General features: G+C 45.0%; 1 protein-coding gene across 4 annotated transcripts in view; it reads left to right on the top strand.

Moving 5' to 3' along the window:
• LOC142750037 (A-kinase anchor protein 8-like) overlaps positions 1-23,168 on the top strand; it is a 34,814-nt gene that overhangs the window by 6,291 nt on the left and 5,355 nt on the right. For 2 of the 4 annotated variants that reach the window (XM_075858774.1, XM_075858776.1), the window contains 7 exons: positions 4,110-4,416; positions 7,224-7,317; positions 11,291-11,328; positions 11,517-11,553; positions 19,363-19,435; positions 20,858-20,999; positions 22,957-23,062. In XM_075858774.1, the coding sequence (XP_075714889.1) occupies positions 4,110-4,416; positions 7,224-7,317; positions 11,291-11,328; positions 11,517-11,553; positions 19,363-19,435; positions 20,858-20,999; positions 22,957-23,062 (797 nt within the window). The remainder of the gene's footprint in view (positions 1-4,109; positions 4,417-7,223; positions 7,318-11,290; positions 11,329-11,516; positions 11,554-19,362; positions 19,436-20,857; positions 21,000-22,956; positions 23,063-23,168) is intronic. The other 2 variants (XM_075858775.1, XM_075858777.1) reach the window with 2 other exon arrangements.

The raw sequence follows: 23,168 nt of genomic DNA on the forward strand, positions 1-23,168 counted from the left end.
TGCTGTGGAAATAGTGTAGCACAGAGAGCGCTGCTGTGGAAATAGTGTAGCACAGAGAGCGCTGCTGTGGAAATAGTGTAGCACAGAGAGCGCTGCTGTGGAAATAGTGTAGCACAGAGAGCGCTGCTGTGGAAATAGTGTAGCACAGAGAGCGCTTCTGTGGAAATAGTGTAGCACAGAGAGCGCTGCTGTGGAAATAGTGTAGCACAGAGAGCGCTGCTGTGGAAATAGTGTAGCACAGAGAGCGCTGCTGTGGAAATAGTGTAGCACAGAGAGCGCTGCTGTGGAAATAGTGTAGCACAGAGAGCGCTGCTGTGGAAATAGTGTAGCACAGAGAGCGCTGCTGTGGAAATAGTGTAGCACAGAGAGCGCTGCTGTGGAAATAGTGTAGCACAGAGAGCGCTGCTGTGGAAATAGTGTAGCACAGAGAGCGCTGCTGTGGAAATAGTGTAGCACCGAGAGCGCTGCTGTGGAAATAGTGTAGCACAGAGAGCGCTGTGGTGGGAATAGTGTAGCACAGAGAGCGCTGCTGTGGGAATAGTGTAGCACCGAGAGCGCTGCTGTGGAAATAGTGTAGCACCGAGAGCGCTGCTGTTTAAATAGTGTAGCACCGAGAGCGCTGCTGTGGAAATAGTGTAGCACAGAGAGCGCTGCTGTGGAAATAGTGTAGCACAGAGAGCGCTGCTGTGGAAATAGTGTAGCACAGAGAACTCTGCTGTGGAAATAGTGTAGCACAGAGAGCGCTGCTGTGGAAATAGTGTTGCACAGAGAGCGCTGCTGTGGAAATAGTGTAGCACAGAGAGCGCTGCTGTGGAAATAGTGTAGCACAGAGAGCGCTGCTGTGGAAATAGTGTAGCACAGAGAGCGCTGCTGTGGAAATAGTGTAGCACAGAGAGCGCTGCTGTGGAAATAGTGTAGCACAGAGAGCGCTGCTGTGGAAATAGTGTAGCACAGAGAGCTCTGCTGTGGAAATAGTGTAGCACAGAGAGCGCTGCTGTGGAAATAGTGTAGCACAGAGAGCGCTGCTGTGGAAATAGTGTAGCACAGAGAGCGCTGCTGTGGAAATAGTGTAGCTCAGAGAGCGCTGCTGTGGAAATAGTGTAGCACAGAGAGCGCTGCTGTGTAAATAGTGTAGCACAGAGAGCGCTGCAGTGGAAATAGTGTAGCACAGAGAGCGCTGCAGTGGAAATAGTGTAGCACAGAGAGCGCTGCTGTGTAAATAGTGTAGCACAGAGAGCGCTGCTGTGGAAATAGTGTAGCACAGAGAGCGCTGCAGTGGAAATAGTGTAGCACCGAGAGCGCTGCTGTGGAAATAGTGTAGCACCGAGAGCGCTGCTGTGGAAATAGTGTAGCACAGAGAGCGCTGCTGTGGAAATAGTGTAGCACAGAGAGCGCTGCTGTGGAAATAGTGTAGCACAGAGAGCGCTGCTGTGGAAATAGTGTAGCACCGAGAGCGCTGCTGTGGAAATAGTGTAGCACCGAGAGCGCTGCTGTGGAAATAGTGTAGCACCGAGAGCGCTGCTGTGGAAATAGTGTAGCACCGAGAGCGCTGCTGTGGAAATAGTGTAGCACCGAGAGCGCTGCTGTGGAAATAGTGTAGCACCGAGAGCGCTGCTGTGGAAATAGTGTAGCACCGAGAGCGCTGCTGTGGAAATAGTGTTGCACCGAGAGCGCTGCTGTGGAAATAGTGTAGCACCGAGAGCGCTGCTGTGGAAATAGTGTTGCACATAGTGCTACACTGTTTCCAGAACTTAGTTACATTAACAGCGTAAGTCGTAGTTTTCGTGATAGATGCAGGTCCCAGCACTAGGACCCGCAGCTATCAGACATTTGTGGCATATCTTGTGGATTTACCATAAATGTCTATGACAGGAATACCCCTTTAAGGTCATGTGACCGTGTCGACCATTGGCTGCCACAAGACATTATATCACTTAGTGAATGCGTTACATAGCCCCCAGAACTCCAGTTAGTGAGGGGGGAGTATGTACACCCTTATGAACACTTGTAGTTGTCGAGTTTGAAGTAAACCGTCTCATGATAGGTGCACTTTAAGGCTTTATGCACGCGATTCGTATTACGTGCGGTTTTGCCGAGCATATTTGCAGGCGGCAAAACCGTAGTGTAATACAGTACCAGCATAGACAATGGGATTTCAAGAAATCTTATGTACACGCTGCAGGGTTTTTCTGCACGGAAATTGACATGCGGTGCATATTTTAAAATCTGCAGCATATCAATTTATCTTGCATTTCTGCTTGTGAATTGTATCTGCCTAGTGCTGAGGAAAATCGCATGAAAACGCACTGATTTACGTAACAAAACATAAAAAAAGCACCATAACATGCATGATCTGGTGCAATTTTTTCCTGCGAATTTCCTGCGTTTTGGTGCGTATTTTCCGCAGCAAAATACGAAACGTGCATGTAGCTTAAATGGGATGAAACTATATGTGTATATGTGAAAACAATAGGTATCCCTGTATAAATGCAATTTAATAATGTGCACTATTCTCAGCAAGAGGCCTCACTTTATAGTCCCAAAAGGTGGAGGCCTGGCCCACTCTACATATGATTGAGGGCCGCTTTACAGTTTGACTTTTTGCTAAGGCTGTGGGCATTGTTGGGATGTGATGTTTCTCTTTGCCAATGTTACATCCTAATGTGCACCACATCAAGGGCCGAGATCATTTTTAAAGGGACCCTTTCACCTCCCCATACATGTGCAGCATGTAATGGGGAGGGCTGCACAAACCCTGGGCACATTTTTTTTCTACCTCCCTCCGTTATTTAGATATCGGTGCCGTTATATTTGGCGCCCGATATTTAAATAACCCCTGAACTGTCAACGGGACGTGTACTGGCAAGGGGGCGTGCTGCTATGGCTTGGCTATGACACTGTCCAATCAGATATGGACAGTGCCACAGCAAGAGCGAGGAGAGTGCGCGCGCACGCTCTCTCACTCTTCAGCTTTGAAGATCAGTCTTTTCTCCCGAACTGGCAAGGGGGCGTGTTACTGCTACGGACAGTGTAAGAGCTGGGGAGAGCTTACACTGTCTGTAGCAGAGACACGCCCCTTGCCAGTTTGGCAGCCAATACAAGACTGATCTATCACAAGAGCTGAAGAGAGGAGAGCACGCTCTCATCTCCACAGCTCTTACACTGTCCGTAGCAGTGACACGCCCCCTTGCCAGTTTGGCAGACAGTACAAGACTGATCTCTCGCAAGAGATGAGAGTGCGCTCTCCTCTTCACAGCTCTTACACTGTCCGTAGCAGAGACACGCCCCCTTGCCAGTTCGGCAGAAGACTAATCTAGAAAGAGTGAGAATGCGCGCGCGCGCGCACACTCTCCTCGCTCTTGCTGTACTACTGTCCATATCTGATTGGACAGTGTCACAGCCATAGTAACACGTCCCCTTGCCAGTACACGCCCCGTTGACAGTTCAGGGGGTTATTTAAATATCGGGCGCCAAAATATAACGGCACCGATATTTAAATAACGGAGAGAGGTAGAAAACAAATGTAAAGTGCCCCAGGGTTTGTTCAGCCCCCCGCATTACATGCTGCACCCAGCTGCACATGTATGGGGAGGTGAAAGGTTCTCTATAAAGAGGATCTGTCATCTCTCCGGTCTCTTTTTAGTAATCACTTGTATTCCCCAATATGCCGTTCCTCTGATATTCCTCCTAAAAATGTATGAATAACTTGACAACTAGGTGTTACCATTACCCTTTTTTAAGGGGCGGGTACCTACACGTCTCACTCTGTCAGCACTGATTGGACATTGTCAGTCTGTGTAGGGAGGCACCCTCAACTGGTAACAACCAGTTACCTATTTATTTATACATTTCTAGGAGGAATATCAGAGGAACGGCACAATGTAGAGTTATAAGAAAAGATGTTCCGGAATTGTTGTTTCTTGGAAAATACAGTTATTTACTAAAACAGACACGTCAGGAGAGGTGACCGGTCCTATTTAACAGTACTTTTAAGGTATGCTTCTCGTTTTATTGAATCATCAGATCCAGTGATCCTACAATTGGACTTAGTTTTATAGAAGACAATAAGAGAACTTATAAACATTATTTCTGCTGATTTTTTTCCTTAGCAGTTACTGTGATGGAACAAATCGGACCAGATACAGCTACTCTGAGCCTGAGAGAGGATATGGGGGCCATAGGGAGCAGTGCCCACCTCATGCAGCACAACCAGGGTGGATGGGTGGCCCTAGAGGAAGCTTTAGGGGTTTCTTTGGGTCCCCTCCACCAGTAAGAGGTGCAGGACATCCCAGTTCACTTACCAAGCAAGGAGCTTTCCCAGAGATGGTCGGTTTTCAGGGCCTGAGGGCATTCACTGGAAACTCCTACTTTGGCGGAGGGTTCAAGCAGAGATCAAAGAGGAGCTGGAAAGAAAAAGTGAGAAAACCCAATGTGTGAATGACTAATGTCTCCTGTGATAATGGTTGGTTACATTGACACCTAAGACTTGTGTACAGTCAATAAACATACTAGTTACTTGTTAGGGGGATTCTCAGGATCGACATATCCGCAGGATAGGTGATAAGTGTCTGATTGCAGGGGGCCCCACTGTTGGGACCCCCACCAATCACTAGAACATGTGTCCCCAGCCCTTTGTTCCTACTGTGTATTGAGGAGGAGCTGGAATGGAGAGGTGGATGGGCTTGCTTCCTGCTATTCCATGCAATGTCTTTGGGGCTGACGGAAACTGTCAGTTCCACAGACTTTGAACGGAGCAGCACCGTGCATGCTCGTCTGCCGCTCCATTCAAAGTTTGCCTCACTGCGCTCAAGCAGTGGGGAGAAACAGGGTGCTGAGACCCCAGTTCTAGTAAACGGTGGAGTCCCAGCGGTAGGGCCCCCAGCGATCTGACACTAAACACCTATGTTTATTCTGGGAATACCTCTTTTAATGTGCCAACAAATGCTAATTTCCTAGATTTTTACATCTATAATGGTCCAGGGCGTCAGGAAAAACTATTTCTGCTATAAGCAGAGGCATCAGCAATGATCGTCAAACCCACCCATCCCCCCAGATAGTGCTCTGCAGCTATTGGCTATGCCTACAGAGCAATGACATCACACTTCCTTTCTGCTTCAGTACCTGCCCACTCTGAATAATGTTGTGGAGCCCGCCCACTCTGAATAATGTTGTGGAGCCCGCCCACTCTGAATAATGTTGTGGAGCCCGCCCACTCTGAATAATGTTGTGGAGCCCGCCCACTCTGAATAATGTTGTGGAGCTCGCTTGCTCTGTATAATCTTATGGAGCTCGCACACTGTATAATGTTGTTGAGCTCGCCCGCTCTGTATAATGTTGTTGAGCTCGCCCGCTCTGTATAATGTTGTGGATCTCGCCGGCTCTGTATAATGTTGTTGAGCTCGCCCGCTCTGTATAATGTTGTTGAGCTCGCCCGCTCTGTATAATGTTGTTGAGCTCACCCGCTCTGTATAATGTTGTTGAGCTCGCCCGCTCTGTATAATGTTGTGAAGCTCGCCCACTCTGTATAATGTGGAGCACGCCCGCTCTGTATAATGTTATGGAGCTCGCCACTCCATATAATTTTGTTGAGCTCGCCCGCTCTGTATAATCTAGTTGAGCTCGCTCACTCTGTATAATGTTGTGAAGCTCGCCCACTCTGTATAATGTTGTGGGGCGCGCTTGCCCGCTCTGTATAATGTTGTGGATCTCGCCCGCTCTGTATAATTTTGTGGCGCTCGCCCACTCTGTATAATTTTGTGAAGCTCGCCCACTCTGTATAATGTTGTGGAGCACGCCCGCTCTGTATAATGTTGTGGAGTTCGCCCGCTCTTTATAATGTTGTGGAGCTTGCCCGCTCTGTATAATGTTGTGGATCTCGCCCGCTCTGTATAATTTTGTGGAGCTCGCCCACTCTGTATCATATTGTGAAGCTCACCCACTCTGTATAATGTTGTGGAGCTCGCCCACTCTGTATCATTTTGTGAAGCTTGCCCACTCTGTTTAATGTTGTGGATCTCGCCCGCTCTGTATAATTTTGTGGAGCTCGCCCACTCTGTATAATGTTGTGGCGCTCGCCCGCTCTGTATAATGTTGTGGAGCACGCCCCCCAGTTCTGTATAAAGTTATTCAGCATTCCTGCCGGCTCTGTATAATGTTATGGAGCTCAGTTCTCTTTTGCATCAAATTCCTCTAGCAATTGATGGCACATTATCAAAAAAAGTGAGCTAAGGTATGTTAATTGTCCCCATTGGGGTCCATATAATGTCTTATGGAGATGTTCGCTGTACTATTAGGGCATATGGATATCATAGAGGGGGTCCCACACTTGGACACATTATATCTGCTGGAGGGGAAATATCTGGCCAGACGGCTTCCCCCAGTCGTAACAGCTGATCATTGGGGGTTAGAGAAGTTTATTGCAGTACCGACTTTTATCCAGGATTTTACCTTAGACAGCATAGCAAAAAGCGATTTGATGTCTCCATATTTCATCCTGTTCTGCTCTACTGCCATCCTTGCCCATTTTTCCTTATAAACAGATACAAATTTCAGCGAATGGGGAAAACGAGTGAGTGGAGCCTAAAACCTGAGAGAGAAGTGAGAGATAATCTCTTGACATTTTGATCAGCCGTTTCCTAATCCCGAACTGAAATATATTGCAGTTCTGTGATGGGAACAAATGCTGGATTATAAGACTAGATTTTTTGGTGATGGATTAAAGAAGATTTACTATACATTGATGGAAATGTTTTTAGGGGTATCGGCCAACAGTGTATTTATTTGAGATGTATGGCCATGCATCTCTTTGGCAGATTTCCATCATGGCAAGTTTGAAGTTGGCCATAGACATTAGATATATGTCTGCCTATATTGCCAATCTCGTTGAAACCTGCCAACCATTTATGTTTCTAATCCGACAGCAGATGTTGGGGGAGTGAAGGATCTGGCTTTTGAATTTCAACATGCCCGATCCTTTTGTTTGTTTGGAGATAAGCTGCTGCCAAAGAAATCTGGCAGCGGCTTTCTCCCTTTCTGTATGGGGGAGTCGGAAGAAATAGCTATCGGCTAAACGATTCTTCGGCCGAAAGCTAAAGCGTATGGCCAGCCTATGACTAGACCTCCAAGATAGAAAGCAAAGTGTTACAGACATTGTATACAGTTGCGTATTTCTCTAACTTTCCCTTTTTTTTTCTCTTTTGGGAATTTTGCGAATTTTTTTCCAGAAAAATATGTCAAATGATGGAGAACTACCAGCAGAAAAAAAGTTGAGGATGTTCGCCGAGAATAGCAAGAGTCAGGAAACGGGATCAGAAGGAGGTGAGATGTCAGTAGATTCATACAAGAGACACAGGTCATGTGGAAATTATATACAAGGTTCAACATGGTGGATATTGATTCACATCTGCCCAACCTCAGATCCCCAAAGTAGGGATCACCGTTTGTCCTTTAACTATTATTGTGCAATAGTGAAGACTTGCAGTCAATACAACTGCTGCTTATATCTCTTGAAGAGGTACTCCACCTTTGGACCATATCTACTTGTTAGAAGGTTCTCTTGACAGTAAGCAGATCACAGTGTGCATCCCTGCTGAGACCCCCAGCGATCAGCTGTAATCTATGTGGAAACCTGGCAGTAAGTGTTCAGTTTCCCTGCAGCGCCACCACAGGGGAAACGAAGCATTACACAATGACAATATATATTTATATGGGTTGTCTGTGTATTACAGGACAGGTCCTCCAGAGACAGAGATGCACATTATAATCGCTCTCGACTCTCGTCAAGAGATGAGAATCCTGAGCTGAGGACCCCCTCTAATAATTCTATAATAGGGTATATGAAAATGTTTTTTCTAAACTAGATAACCCCTTTAAAGGGAATCGGGACACACCCTATATGTAAATTAATATGAATCTCTGGCGCCTTGTAGTTACGGCCCCTGCACTTTAGTGCCTGAAAGAGCAGTGGCCATGTGGCGCCTCTTGGCCAATGAGAGAGGCACATTCATTTACGTATAGATTACACTTTACAATGGATTACTATCGCATCTGCTGGTCTGTTTCGTATGATGGAGTCTAGCTTGATGACAGATTCCCTTTAACCCTTCCCGCATTTTCACATACATGTACGTGGGGAAATTCGGCCTGTTCGCGCATTCCCACGTGCATGTACGTGATGGTGATCGCGTGGGCACAGAAGCTGTGCCCGCACGATCGCCGCGGGAGTCTGACTGTGACAGACAGCCGGGCTCCCGCTGCAACGGCTGAGATTGAAGAAACCTTCAATCTCAGCCGTTTAACCCATTAAATGCCGCGGTTAATAGACCGAGAAAAGGAGCTCCCTCTGTCACCCATCAGCAGCCCGGGATCGCCGGGTGCCGACGGGTTGCCATGGCAGCCGGGGGCCTAACAAAGGCCCCCAGACCTGCCCTGGCTACATGCCTATTAGGCACGGCCTAATAGATTGGCTGTCAGTTTTACACTGACAGGCAATAATGCTTTCGTATACTAAGTATACCAAAGCCTTATATCTGCAATCAGAAGATCGCATAGTGAAGTCCAGTAGTCGGACTCCAAAAACTTTATTTAACTGTTTTTAATTATTTTTTAAACAGTAAAAATATAATAAAACCATTTTTTTCCATAAAAAATGGTTTTATTTAATACGTGTAAAAAACAATGTAAAGCACACAAATATGGTATCGCCGTGATCGTAACAACACGAAGAATAAAGTTAACACATTAATTTAACTGTATAGTGAACACCAGAAAAGAAAAAAGGCAAAAGACAACGTCAAAATTGCTTTTTTTCTCCATTTCCCCACCAATAAAATATAATAAAAGTTAATCAAGAAGTCCCATGCACCCCAAAATAGTAACGATGAAAACTACACCTTGACCCGCAAAAAACAAGCCCTCATATGGCGATATCAACGGAAGAATAATAAAGTTACAGCTCTTTGAATGCGGTTATGCAAAAATGTATTACTTTTGTTTAAAAGGTTTCTTATTGTGCAAACGTAAAAAACCTAAACATATGTGGTATCGCCGTAATCGTACCGACCCATAGACTAAAGGTAACATGTTATTTACGCCGCACAGTTAACGGCTTAAATTTAAAACGCGAAAAACAATGCAGGAAATTGTATTATTAAATAGCAGGTTTTTTTCAGCACCCTCCCCCAAAAAAAGTTAATGAAAGTTAATCAATATGATATATGCCCCAAAAAATGGTGCCATTGAAAAACACAACTTGTCCCGCAAATAAAAAGCCCTCATACGGCTATGTCGATGGAAAAATAAAACGTTATATTTCTTGGAATGTGAAGATGAGAAAAATAAAAAAGAATGCTTGGTCTTTAAGCCCAAAATAGGCCTGGTTGTTAAGGGGTTAAAGGCAGTTTCCCATAATAACATTGAATTTCCATTAAAAACATAACAATAGATTTGGTATCCGTGTGGTTCCCAGCGTTTATACCTCCACTGATCCGACATTGCATATGTGATTTGTAACCCCTTGATAGAAGACATCAATACCACCACTGTCCTCTCCTGTAGTGCCTTGCTTGCATTTTGGAGGTGATACAGAATTGTGCTGGGCACATGTATCAATGCAGCTCCCTTTAAGAATCTGGATATATGGATGTGTCACGATCTATCAAGTGTGTGAGTTTAACACCATTAATATATTTTTTTTTTTACGAGCCCAGATGTCCCGGTTGCTGAGATTTGTCCTTACCCTGACTTTTTCCATTCTCTGCATATGTATGTCTGTGTGTTTGAGATACTTTTCAGCAGGACTCGTGCAATGGGTTGTTATGCCAGGCATACAGAAAAGTTAATTGTAGTATTTCTTGACATAATCTATGCCTATATGTGTGACACATTTCCTAAAAGTTTGGCAAAATGTGACAAAATGAGAAAACTTCTGTTGTTTCACCTCCTAAGGCAATTCCACTTCTATGTATTCTGATGACTTCTTGCATTCATGTAGAAATACCGCAGCTGAGTTACTTAATAAATAATAAGAAAATGACACATTAGATCATCTATTCCTAGGTGGATTCTCTACACAACCTTTGAGGGCTTTTACGCCTCACGTACATGGTCTATTTACAGGTCCATGTTGTACCACTATGTGACTCTGATGTTATACAGAGGCACACAGGGGTCTTATTCTCATGGTGGTCTAGGTTAGTGACGGGATTAATGTCTACATCCTTGGGGGTCAAAGTTAATGAAGGAGTTAATATCAGCATCCCCGATGGTCAAGTTTAGATATGGAGTTAATGTTTGTATCCCTGGTAGTCTAGGGTAGTGAAGTGGTTAATGTATGTATGCTTGGTGGTCTAGGGAAGAGAAGGGTCACTATTTCATACCTGGTGTCCAAGTGGTTTACTGAGCCCTCCAGGCTCCAGCATTGCCCCTGTAAAAGGAAGCTGATAGTTGAGCTTCCTTTTCTCTACCTGCACTGATCATAGAGATCAACGCAGTGCAAGGTAAATCATTTTTAATGCAGAGTCTAGATAAATAGTTGTACCTGTATCCCTGATGGTCTAGGACAATGAAAAAGGTTAATGCCTGTTTGACTGGTTGCCTAATGTAGTTGTTATTACTATCCCTGGGGGCCTAGGTTAGTGAAGGAGGTAACATCGGCATCCCTGGTAGTCTAGAGCAGAGATAGGGTTAATGTTTGTATCCATGGTAATCTAGGGCAGTGAAAGGGTCACTTTTTCATACCTGGTGTCTAGTGGTCCACTTACCCCTCCAAGTTCCAGCATTACCACTGTAACAGGAAGTTGATCAATGATCGTTCAGCTTCCTGTTCTCTCCCTGCACTAATAATAGAGATCAGTGGAGTGCAGGGATAGAGGATATTGCGGCAGTGATTGAACAGTTGCACAGCTTTTTCTCTGGTTATTCGAAGTGCTTATTGAGCACTCTGCCTGACCTCTACAGAAGAGATCATCGAGTTTGTCGGTTGGGTGGTGGGGTAAATGTAAAGGATAAAACAGTGACCTTGGTTGTAGCTGTCACAACATTCATGGTGCAAATCGGTCAGTGTTTATTCCACTCAATGGAGAAGAATGGCCCTTTAAACTTGGCATTTATTTGTTTGTATTTGATGAGCAATCAAACAAGTCTTATGACAAATATGTACAGAAAAACATGTATTTCATCTTATCAGATAAAAATTGGATTCTGTATGCCTTGTCGTAATATATCCATGATGTAAGATGAAGGTCGGGGCACTGAGAGGAATAGGGTTCAAAAGCCATGTTTTCTCTTCCAGATGGCAATGCTGAGGAACCAGAACGGGGCACACGGACTGTAAGTTCTGTAGATCACTGGCCAGGGCTAGAAGTGACACCTGTCCGTCCTTGGTTGAGTGAGATGTAGACGTATATACAACCATTCTATGAGGGGTCTGTAATGTTACAGGCCTCTTTGTTTCGCTGTCTGTGCTTCATTTAGCCCATACAAGGCATTTTTGGATCTTTTTCAATTTTTTTTTCCAGGATGGAGACAGCATAGATGAAGAACAAGAGAAAACAGGTAAAAAAGGAGCTAGAAACTAAAGCAGTCCACCAGTTCAGTGGAGTATAAGGAAACAAAGGCATTTTGGAATATAATGATGCCAAATTCTGAAATGTTCCAGATTATAAAATGGTTTTAGAGAAGTATTTAATACTTATAAGGACAGAAAAGACAGTACAAACTTAAAGGAAACCTGTAGCGTTGATCATGGTGTTATGTTATAGAGCAGGAGGAGCTGAGCTGTATTGTGGGAAAAGATTTCTCGCTTGTATCATTGTGGGACATAGACACCCTGGATATACCACAAGGAGGATGACACATACCACAAAAGAGTGTTTGTGCCTCCTGTGCAGGCTATATCCCTCCTGCATGCACTGAGCTAAACCAACTGACCTTCGTCCAACCAAACTGACCTTCGTCCATAGCCGTTTTTGCAGGGCGCTGACAGGACCAGTTTTGCCTAAAAAGTGTTCTCGGATGGGAGGCAGGCTCCTTCTTTTTCAGGATGTCTGGTTTTTCCACATTTCTGACGCCTGTATGCGCAAGGTAGTCTACAACATCGAGTTTCTCTCCATCCACCAATCGTTTTTTCCAATCCACTCTGCCTCCCATCCAAGTCTTCTGCCTTTTTTCAGGCAGTGGAGATCCTCCTGCATCAGAGTTAAATCCTCCCTGTCCCTCTAGATCAAAGATTTCGGAGCTTCTGCTTCAACCTCTTTGTCGTACTTAAAGATGGACAGATCAGATCCCCTCATCCTAGTACTCTCAATGACATGTCCGTGTCCGCATGGATTTCCTGAGGTCAGTGATTACTTCCATGGAAGAAGGAGAATTTCTCTCCTCAGTGGACATAAAGGGTGTGTACTTACATATTCCAATCAGCCCCTCTCACCAGTGTTTCATGCGGTTTGTAGTACTCTCCTCCCACTTCCAGTTTGTGGTCCTTCCATTCAGCCTGGCATCAGGTCCCTGGGTATTCACCAAGGTGCCCTCAGGGTGATGGCTTCTTCATTCCGTTGGAGTGAAGATCAAATCTGTGGCACTCTGCAGGTTGTCTCGGTGCTATTGGTAGTGTTCCCACCCCGTCAATATTTAGAAGATAAACTCAAGCATTCCTTAGATGAATATGCAAAAAAGCTTTTTATTCGGATAAGGCAATGTATAGAGTACAGTAAAGTTTCGGCCACAATCTGGCCTTTGTCAAAATTTATTGCTGCTGGTCAATAGGAAAAATTGTATACGCTACCCAATAACACAGCGCTATTTCCCGGAGGACCTTTTTTGCATATTCATCTAAGGAGTGCTTGAGTTTATCTTCTAATCATTCTGTTGGATTGACAGTCATTCCGTATTTAGACAACACCTTAATAAAGGCCACATCCAGAGCAGAAAACCAATCCAGTCTTCAAATTAACCTGGACACCTTACCTCGCATTTGTTGGATAGTCAACTGCCCCAAGTTCTCCCTGTCTCCTTCCTAGATTATCTCTTTTTTGGGCATGTCTTTTAAAACCGTTTCAGCAAGAGTATTTCTACTTCATGCAGAAAGGCAGACTTCTTCTGAGGGGCTCTCTGATCTCAGTTCAAGCATGCCTAGTTTCACACCTGCCCCTCACACCTACAGGTGATTCTCTCTCGTGAAACTGCTCTATTCAAATTCGTTGGATCGGCTGATCCTTCTTTTCCTTGCGGTCCGCCGCTCTCTACAATGGTGGCTCTTCTCCCCAAGGCTGCTTTTTCTCTCTCTTCGCTGGCTGGTTTTCTGCATTGACACGAGTCTCAGGGAGGGGGGCTTTCCGGAACCTTATGGTCTAGGGTCTGTGGTTCCGGGAGGAATACTCCCTTCCCATCAACGTTATGGAGCTGAGGTCCTTTGCAACATTGAACGGCTTTCCTGAATGGTCACCCTGTCCAAGTTCAGACAGACAACGCCAGAGCTGTGACCTACCTCAACCACTGGGAAGGGACCCTCAGTGCAGTGGCCATGGCAGAAGCAACCAGGATTATGGATTGGGCAGAGAGTCATCTTCCAGCTCTTTTTAGTTTCTCTAGGGTTGCTGCTTACCTTAGCCGCGAGCGAGTCGATCCTGAGGAATGCGAAAGCAAATTGGTGTGCATAGGCACTGTTGATCCCAATTTCCCAGCTGCTAATGAGTTATGATTTTAATTAAAACGTAACATTTATTTTGTAATTTAGAAATGAAGCGCAGCAGAGAAAGTATACCTATAGGGCAATACCTCAGAGCCAGGAGAAACTGCTCTGACGAACAAACCTTTCAACAAGAATGTGACACCTTGTTTCAAAAATTCTCGGTACGAGGATACCCCAAAAAAATCCTACACAAAGCATATGCTAGAGCAAGGGCCACCCCGAGAGATGAACTCCTATATGGAAATAGACGCCTAGGCATAAACAAAGATAAACACTCTTCTACCATCAGATGCATCGGCAATTTTGACACCTGTGCCCCTTTGATATCAAATATACTACGGAAACATTGGCCTATTTTACAAGCAGACCCTGATCTAGCTGAAGTTATCCCCGACAGACCACGCATCACCTATCGACGTGGCAAGAACCTACGGGAATACTTGACGCATAGTCACTACACTACAACCTCTATTCCTCGGAAGTACTTGGCTTCCACCACCCGTTATAGGTTCGTACCCATGTGGCAGATGTACTTTCTGTCCATACATGCCAAAGATAAAGGTTTTTGATAACCCCGTGGATGGAAAACAATACATTATTAGGCAATTTATTAATTGCCAAAGTAGCGGCGTCATATATGCCGCTAGTTGTCCCTGCCCTAAACTGTATATTGGCAAGACCGTTCAACAACTTAGAAGAAGGATCTCCAAGTATGTAAGCATTATCAATACTCATGAAGACACACCACTTTCCAGACACGTCAGATTCACACATCAGGGAAACGCCAATTCTCTCCTCTTTTGGGGAATTACGCAAGTCAAACTAGGCCCTAGGGCCGGTAACCTGGATAGAAAACTACTACAAGAAGAAGCCCGTTGGATACACAGACTGAGTTCTCTCAGCCCCAACGGTCTAAATGAGGGCTTTACTTTCGCTGCCTTTTTGTAGTTTTCTCTTTTCTCTCCCCCTTCTCTCTCTTCATTGACTTGATAAGTTACTAATTTAAAGAATATCTACTTAATAACTCTAATCTATACAATATTCATAATCATAGGCACTAATGGCCTTTATTGAATATCCTATCAAATAAAGCTACATATACTATACTATTACTAGTTGATACAACCCTCCTTCTGAGGAAATTCTTGTATATATTTACAAAGTATCGATATACTTCTCTCAGCAGAGTTTATGTTAAGTTTACTCAAACATATACACCAATCACCTCTTGTTACAGTACAACATCATAATTATATCATTTTCTTCTTCCTTTCTCCATATGCCACTGCATGGGGCACCTCTATGAAACATGGATGCGCTGACAGCACGCCATGTTCCTATGTCCCAGCACATAATCCGACCTCCTGATGTAATCTGTAGGGAACATATGTCCCTTTAAACCTCCAAATTCCATCACCCGATTCAACATAAGTGCGCCTGCGCCAGAAGCGCCCTCTAATGTTGATAGCGATACTTCGAGACATTTATCTCTATTACCTGATCCGACTAATGAGCACATGCGCGCTAACTTACATCTGTTTGGAGGAATAGCTATACGATCGCATAGGCCAGCCAGCATGTCATTCAAATACAATGAGGGCTCGTCCCTCTAAGCAACCACTATTGGCTGCCTCCTGGCAATGACGCACCCTAGTAGGTGGTTCCCCCTCCTATAACAGGAAGAGGAAAATGAACGCGCGGCTACTAGCCCCGAATTTATCCCCTGAGGACGCTGCTGTAGCAGCGAAACATGTCGGGGGGGCTAGCGCTCTTTTAAAATCCAAGTCGGCACCAGCAATTGCACTTAATCCGTATGGCAAAGAGGCTCTCCAGCAGACTGCAGCCGCTGGTCGTGCCTGCCATTCCATTCATATGAGACCCTAATACACATTGGCTCTCTACAATCACGCTAACCAACTTGGAACTATTTTTACTCACCTTCATGTTGTACGTCTTTCTCTTCTCTGCTGCGCTTCATTTCTAAATTACAAAATAAATGTTACGTTTTAATTAAAATCATAACTCATTAGCAGCTGGGAAATTGGGATCAACAGTGCCTATGCACACCAATTTGCTTTCGTATGTAACTTATCCCTGCCAGCTGCTAGGGTCTGTGCTATTCTTTTTGATCCTGAGGAATGGTCTCTGCATATGGAGATTTTCGACCGTATCTACTCCAGATGTGGACCTGATAGCATCCAGGTTCAACCACAAGATTACTTGCTTCATATCGCAGGTTTTGGATACCGAGGCTTATGCAGTGAATGCTCTGGTTGCCCCATGAAATCGTTTCAGCTTACTCTATGTCTTCCCAACTCTTCCTCTCATTCACAGGATTCTCAAGCGGAACAAGGCAAAGGGAATACCAACACTCCTAGTTTTTTTTTTATTGGCCCGTCTAATTTGGTACGCTGATGTGGTGTCTCTTCTAGTGAGCGTCCCCTGGGGCTTGCCATCCCGGGACAACCTGCTCTCTTAAGGACCACTCTTCTACCAGAGTTTTGAGTTCCTATCTTTAACACCACCGTTTTAAGGGCTTACGATTTTTTGGGGCAGAATATTCCAACCATAATGAAGGCCAGGAAATAGTTCTCGCCACTGATTTACCACCGGACTTGAATGTCCTATTTCCAATGGTGGGAGGTGAAAAGGCTTCATCCATTGTGTTTTTCCTTGTCCAGGGTTCTTTCCTTCCTGCAGGGGAGCCTGGAACTGGGTTTGGGAGATCTCTCTCCATCTGTTGACTTGGAAGGTAATCGTGGCGGTTACCTCCATCTGGAGGGTTGTCTGAACTGGCAGCCCTATCATGTCATTCTCCTTTCCTGATCCTCCACCACACCAGGAAAAGGTGGTGATTTGTCCGGTGCCCTCCTTCCTACCAAAGAGGGATTCCTCCTTCCTCTTTAACGAGGACATTATCTTGGCCTCTTTTTGCCCATCTCCATCACACTTGAGGGAATGCCCTCTTCACAATCTTAATGTTGTTCAGGCCTTACGGATCTACCGGTCTCTCAATTTCTCTCTACATCGTTCATACTTCTTATTTGTTGTCCCGGAGAGTGCGTGTAAAGGCCTGCCAGTCTCCAAGGCTACCATCACTCGTTGGATCCGGTTGCCCATCGATTAGGTGTACCGTGTCAACGGCAAGGAGCCCCATTTAGTGTTAATTCATACTCTACTAGAGCGGAGGGAGCATTCTGGGCTTTCCGCCATTGGGCTGCTGCTCTCCCAAGTTCTACAGGGTGCACACATTCACATCCTCAAACATTTCCCTTGGTTGCAAGATCTTGCAGGCTGCTGTGGATTATGCGACCTCACTTGTTTACTCTGTTGTTGTTCCCTCCCCTGGGAGTCCCAAGGTGTCTTTGTCCCCCAATGACATGAGTACTCACCATAAAATCCTTTTCTTGTCGCGTTCATTAGGGGAAACCGCTCCCACCCCAAAAATGTCTTTCCAGTTTTCTTCTTTTTTTGATGGTTCGTTTGTCTCTGGATCCTGTCTTGAATTTCTTACCTTCTCTAGGACGTCTTTTTATTTTTGTCTCTGCTTCTCCTACTGCTTGTTACATACTGGTTTAGCTCAGTGCCCGCAGGAGGAGTATAGACTATGTAGGTTACCTTCTTTTGTGCTTATTGTCACCCTCCTTGTGGCAACAACATATACCCAAGGTGTCTGTTTCCCTCAATGAACTCAATGAGAAACGGATTTTGCAGTGAGTACTCAAAAAATCCCCTTTTTTGTATAATAAAAAGTTATTTCCCAATATAAATTTTCTGGATAAATTCCTCACGGTTTTTAAAATCTCTGCTTGCTGTCATTTAATAGGCTTCATTCTTTACTTCCAGTGGATATTAAATTGTCCTGGTCATATGACCAGTCGCCCAGCTTGTTACAAGACAGATCTATGATAACTGTAGCTTCACTTGTGTATCCAGCACATGACCACGACAGTTTTTTATCTACTAGAAGTAAACCATGAAAATTCCTATTGAATGACAGCAAGCAGAGACAGTGAAAACCATGAGGAATTGATATGGAGCACAGCATGCAGTCTCATTCAATGATTGACAGCCATCCATTTAGGAGTATACATACAGAGATAGCTGTCAATCACGGTGTAGACTCACCCGCTGGACCCTTTGCCCAGAAAGAGCAGAAAATCATTATTTTCCAACCTTTATTAAATCTTTTTCAACAAATCTATATCTGAATCTGCTCTTCGCTTTTGTGCTAGGCATCAGATTTGTTTCATCATTGATTCTTCCTGCTCAATCTCCCGCTGCTGCGGTGGTGTGCTGTGCGGTCGAGAACCACATGGCAAAACAGTTTTACCACGAATTGTTGCGGTTGTGCAATGCGGTTTTCAGTTGCCGGGATTTTAGAAATGAACACATGTAATCCAACCTGCAGACACTGCTGCAGCACTAACGCTACGTGTACGGGCAACCTCAGAAGTTTCCAGATTATGTCAGAACCAGGTGTGGGCTATCAGAATTACTGATTTATGGGATGCCAGGTTATATAAACCAATCTCATCCATTAAAGAGGCTCTGTCACCAGATTCTGAAATCCCTATCTCCTATTGCATGTGATCGGCGCTGCAATGTAGATAACAGTAACGTGTTTTTTTTTATTTTTTTAAAACTTTCATTTTTGGCCAAGTTATGAGCAATTTTATATTTATGCAAATGAGGTTTGAAATGGACAACTGGGCGGTTTTTTTTCGTTCTGTCCAACTGTGCGTGTATTGTGTTTTTAACTGGGCGTGTTTACGTGTATGACGCTGACCAATCAGTGACCAGTCAGCATCATACACTCATCTCCATTCATTTACACAGCAGCGATGTGCAGCCACATAAACAGAGATTAACGTTAATCAAGTGTCCTGATAATGAATACACATGACGTCCAGGCTGGATGATCATGTGTATTCATTATCAGGACACTTCTGAATCTTTTCTGTGGGATTTGTAGCAAGGAAAACGAAATCTCGTTTACCTCCGTAATCTGGCGAGATTTCGTTTCCCGTGCTAGAAATCTCAAAGAAAAGATTCAGAAGTGTCAGGATTCTGAATACACATGACGTCCAGGCTGGATTTCATGTGTATTCATTATCAGGACACTGCAGTACCGTTAATCTCTGTGTATGTGGCTGCACATCGCTGCTGTGTAAATCAATGGAGATGAGTGTATGATGCTGACTGGTCACTGATTGGTCAGCGTCATACACGTAAACACACCCAGTTAAAAACACAATACACGCCCAGTTGGACATAATGAAAAAAACACGCCCAGTTGTCCATTTCAAAGCTCATTTGCATATATATATATAAAATAGCTCATAACTTGGCCAAAAATGAAAGTTAAAAAACAAAAACAAACTTTACTGTTATCTACATTGCAGCGCCGATCACATGCAATAGGAGATAGGGATTTGAGAATCTGGTGACAGAGCCTCTTTAACATATCCTTTGATGTCTCATGAATGTATAGCAGCACAGGGAATGCTAGGATTTGGTAAGTTTGGTCTGAATTTCTGTGTTTTGGGTGGTGGGGTTGCACCAGAGATTTGTCTCCAAGCAGTCTGCACTAATAAAGGGTTATTGACTCTCCGTAATGGAGAGGGGGGGAGTGATCTTGGCAGGGGATATTATATGACTTCTTTTTCCCATAGACCATACAGAGTCGTCTAGCAAAATGGACCAAGTGACCCAGAGCCGGCGGCTGGGAAGCAAGCTGGTGGAGAGGTACATGGTCAGATTAAATTGGACAGAAATAATCATAAGGCTAGGGCTAAACGGCGACTTTGGCCACAACACAGGTCACGCAGGCAAAAATCGCTCCGTCGTGCTGCCTGTATCGCAGATTATGAAAGTCACTGTGGTTGCTTTGCACCCTGCAAGTTGCCTCAATCATGACTTCGCAGTCGCAAAGCCCCATCCCAGGTAGTGCCACACAGCCTATCTCCTTTGCAGTGCCATACAGCCCCCCAGGTAGTACCACACAGCCCCCACCTCCCAGGTAGTGCCACCCAGCCCCCACCTCCCAGGTAGTGCCGCACAGCCCCCACCTCCCAGGTAGTGCCGCACAGCCCCCACCTCCCAGGTAGTGGCGCACAGACCCCACCTCCCAAGGTAGTGCCACACAGCCCCCACCTCCCAGGTAGTGCCACACAACCCCCACCTCCCAGGTAGTGCCGCGCAACCCCCACCTCCCAGGTAGTGCCGCGCAACCCCCACCTCCCAGGTAGTGCCACACAGCCCCCACCTCCCAGGTAGTGCCGCGCAGCCCCCACCTCCCAGGTAGTGCCGCGCAGCCCCCTCCTCCCAGGTAGTGCCGCCCAGCCCCCTCCTCCCAGGTAGTGCCGCACAGCCCCCTCCTCCCAGGTAGTGCCGCACAGCCCCCTCCTCCCAGGTAGTGCCGCACAGACCCCTCCTCCCTGGTAGTGCCACACAGCCACCCTCCTTGGTAGTACCACACAGCCTGGCTGGGGATTCCGCTTCAGGAGAAACCCCTGACGTCACTGGTCATATATGGACAGTGTTATCAGGGGCAACCCCAGAGCCATAGTCCTGGGCAGAGCACTACTAGCACTCTGCATGAGACTCCTACTCTGCTCCTGACATCACTGTCCATATATGGATAGTGATGTCCGGAGCAGAGCTGAAGTCCCGGGCAGAGCGCTAGTTAAGGCTCTGCTCCGGTACTCCAGCTCTGGGGAAGCCCCTGACTTTACTGTCATATACGGCTAGTGATGTCAGGGGCAACCCCAGAGCCAAAATCCCGGGCAGAGTTCTGCTAGTGCTCTGCCTGGGACAATGCTCTGCTCCTGACAACACTGTCCATATATGGACAGTCATGTCAAGGGCTTCCTCAGAGACGGAGTCCCGGAGCAAGGCCGCTTGTAGTGATGTCAGGGGCTTCCCCAGTGACGGAGTTCCGGAGCAATGCTGCTAGCGCTCTGCCTGGGACTCCTTATCTCGTCCAGACATCACTGTCCATATATGGACAGTGATGCCGTGACGGCGGCAGCGACAGCACCCAGTGGTCGAGTGGGCCCACCAAAGGGTAGTGGGCCCCGGCACTTGTTTGCCGGGTGCTGACGCTGACCCTGGTCACGCCAAATACTGCAGCCCTATAATAATAAAATACATTGTTTCCCTTTGCAGGATCCAGTTTGTCTGCTCTATGTGCAAGTTCCGCACATTTTACGATGAGGAGATGAGCAGTCACCTGCAGAGCGAGTTCCATAAGGAGCATTTCCATTATGTGGGGGAGAAGCTTCCCAAACAGGCGGCTGACTTCCTGCAGGTATACTATGGGATTACTATATCCTTACCACATCTAATGCCGGGCAGCCACGCTGATACAACAGAAATTTTAATGCATCTAATCTATTCATGGATGTGTAACGCTGTCCGGGTAATTATAGGCCAAAAGGTCCAACAACTGAATACGTGCCCATGTTCAGTCTGACAAGCTAGTGCTATAGTGGTGGTGGATGAGCGCTGAATTAGATGGCTGGCAGACGGCATTACAATCCAGTGTCTACAGACAACATAGTATGTACCATAATTACAAGGAGGGTCAAAAACAAAGAACTGTTGGATTATTGGTGGAAAGACTTCTCACACGTGTCTAAATATTTCTGTTGCATTTGTGAATACAGAAATATCCCACTAGTAAAATCAGTGGTACGCCACTGGTGATCCGCAGTTGCCCATTCTGCAACCTCCGGCCCCACTTAACCTCCCCCGCTAAGTGCTTGACTTGGCAAGCTTTGGCTGCACTCTATAAATTGGCATATAGCTGAACTCGGGGGCACATGTGACTGACATTTATATAGTTGGCATATAGCTGCACATGTACCTGCACTCTTTATGGGTGGATATACTGGACTCTTTATAGAGTGCATATACTTGAGTTTGGTGACTGCACTCCGAGGGGCACATGTGGCTGGCACTGTATATGAGCAGTATGTGGCTACACTGTATGTAGGAACTTTCTGGTTATCACTGGATATGGAATCGGGTAGCTGTCCGTACCGTGGCTTTAACTTTATTTGTGTTCTGTAGCTGACACTCACCTTAAAAGGCAGTACACAAAAATTTTCCTCAGCGAACTGCAGGCTTGAGTTCTGCCGTTTTTATATCTGGATCATTACTAGCATTTTAGGGTAGATTTTACTTTTTGATAGATTTTTTTTTATTCATTTTTTTGGGAGGTAGGATAAACAACAAAAACAGCAATTCTGGGATTTATTTCTATTTCTTTTTTATGGCGTTCACACTGCGAGTTAAATAGCATGATCATTTTATCGGTAGGGTCGTCATCGATGAGACAATACCAATTATGGATATTTTTTTTCTTTAGATTTTTTTTATATTATAAAGCATTTTTAGATTTATTTTACATGTTTTTAGTCCCACATGAGCTCTCTCTGGACGGGTACACTAAGACCATTGTTAGGTCCCTGGCTGTCATAACAACCCATCAGCATCCTGAGCGGGTGACAGATGTAGCCCCTTCCCTTTGTCTAACCACTTAAATGCCCTGGTCACTATTGACTGTGGTATATTAGGGGTTCAATGGCTAGGATTGGAGCAATTTCTGATCCCTTCTGTTGCAGCAGGGTGTCAGTTGTATGTGATTATTGTATAACGAAAAGTTCTGCAGCTTTCTTATATACTTTTGTGCTTTAAATCTCATCAACACATTCAAAGTATGGAAAACTCCAAAAATGGAAAGCACCAATCAGTTGTGATTGGACGTTGGAATTCTGGATAATTTATAAGTTTTTTTTTTAGCTTTTTTTGTGTGCACAAAAAGTAGTAAAACCTAAAAAAAAATTATATAAATTTGGTATTGCCATAATCTTACTGACCTGCAGAATAAAGTTAAGATGTTATTTATACCACATTGTGAATGCAGTAAAAACAAAACCCAAAAATCAATGGCTGATATGTTGTTTTTTCCACAACCCCACTAACCCCCCCAAAAAAATAATATTATTTTTTCAATACATTACATGTACCCCAAAATGGGGCCATTAAAAAACACCGCTTGTCTGGCAAAAAACAAGTCCTCATATGGCTACGTCGATGAAAAAATAAGAGTTACGGCTTTCAGGATTCAGAGATAAAAAAAACGGAAAAAAACATCACTGCGTCCTGAAGGCCAGAATCGGTAGCGTCATTAACGGGGTAGATAATACTTTGTGTTTGCCATGCCCCTTCCTCTGACAAAATAATTTTGCTTCTTCTTCCAGGAGTATGTGCTGCACAAGACTAAGAAGACCGAGGAACGCCGCGGACTCATTGAAGACCTTAGTACAACAATCCAGCAAATATATCGGAGTCAGGATCTCACTCAAGGTATTAACCAAGCCACATGCCAAGGTTAAAACTGGGCAAACACCCATTGACTTCTGCTTGTCTATATATATATTTATATATATGTGTGTGTGTGCTAGATTTGTAT

This window comes from Rhinoderma darwinii, chromosome 3, assembly GCF_050947455.1.
Source record: "Rhinoderma darwinii isolate aRhiDar2 chromosome 3, aRhiDar2.hap1, whole genome shotgun sequence".
NCBI lineage: Eukaryota > Metazoa > Chordata > Amphibia > Anura > Rhinodermatidae > Rhinoderma > Rhinoderma darwinii.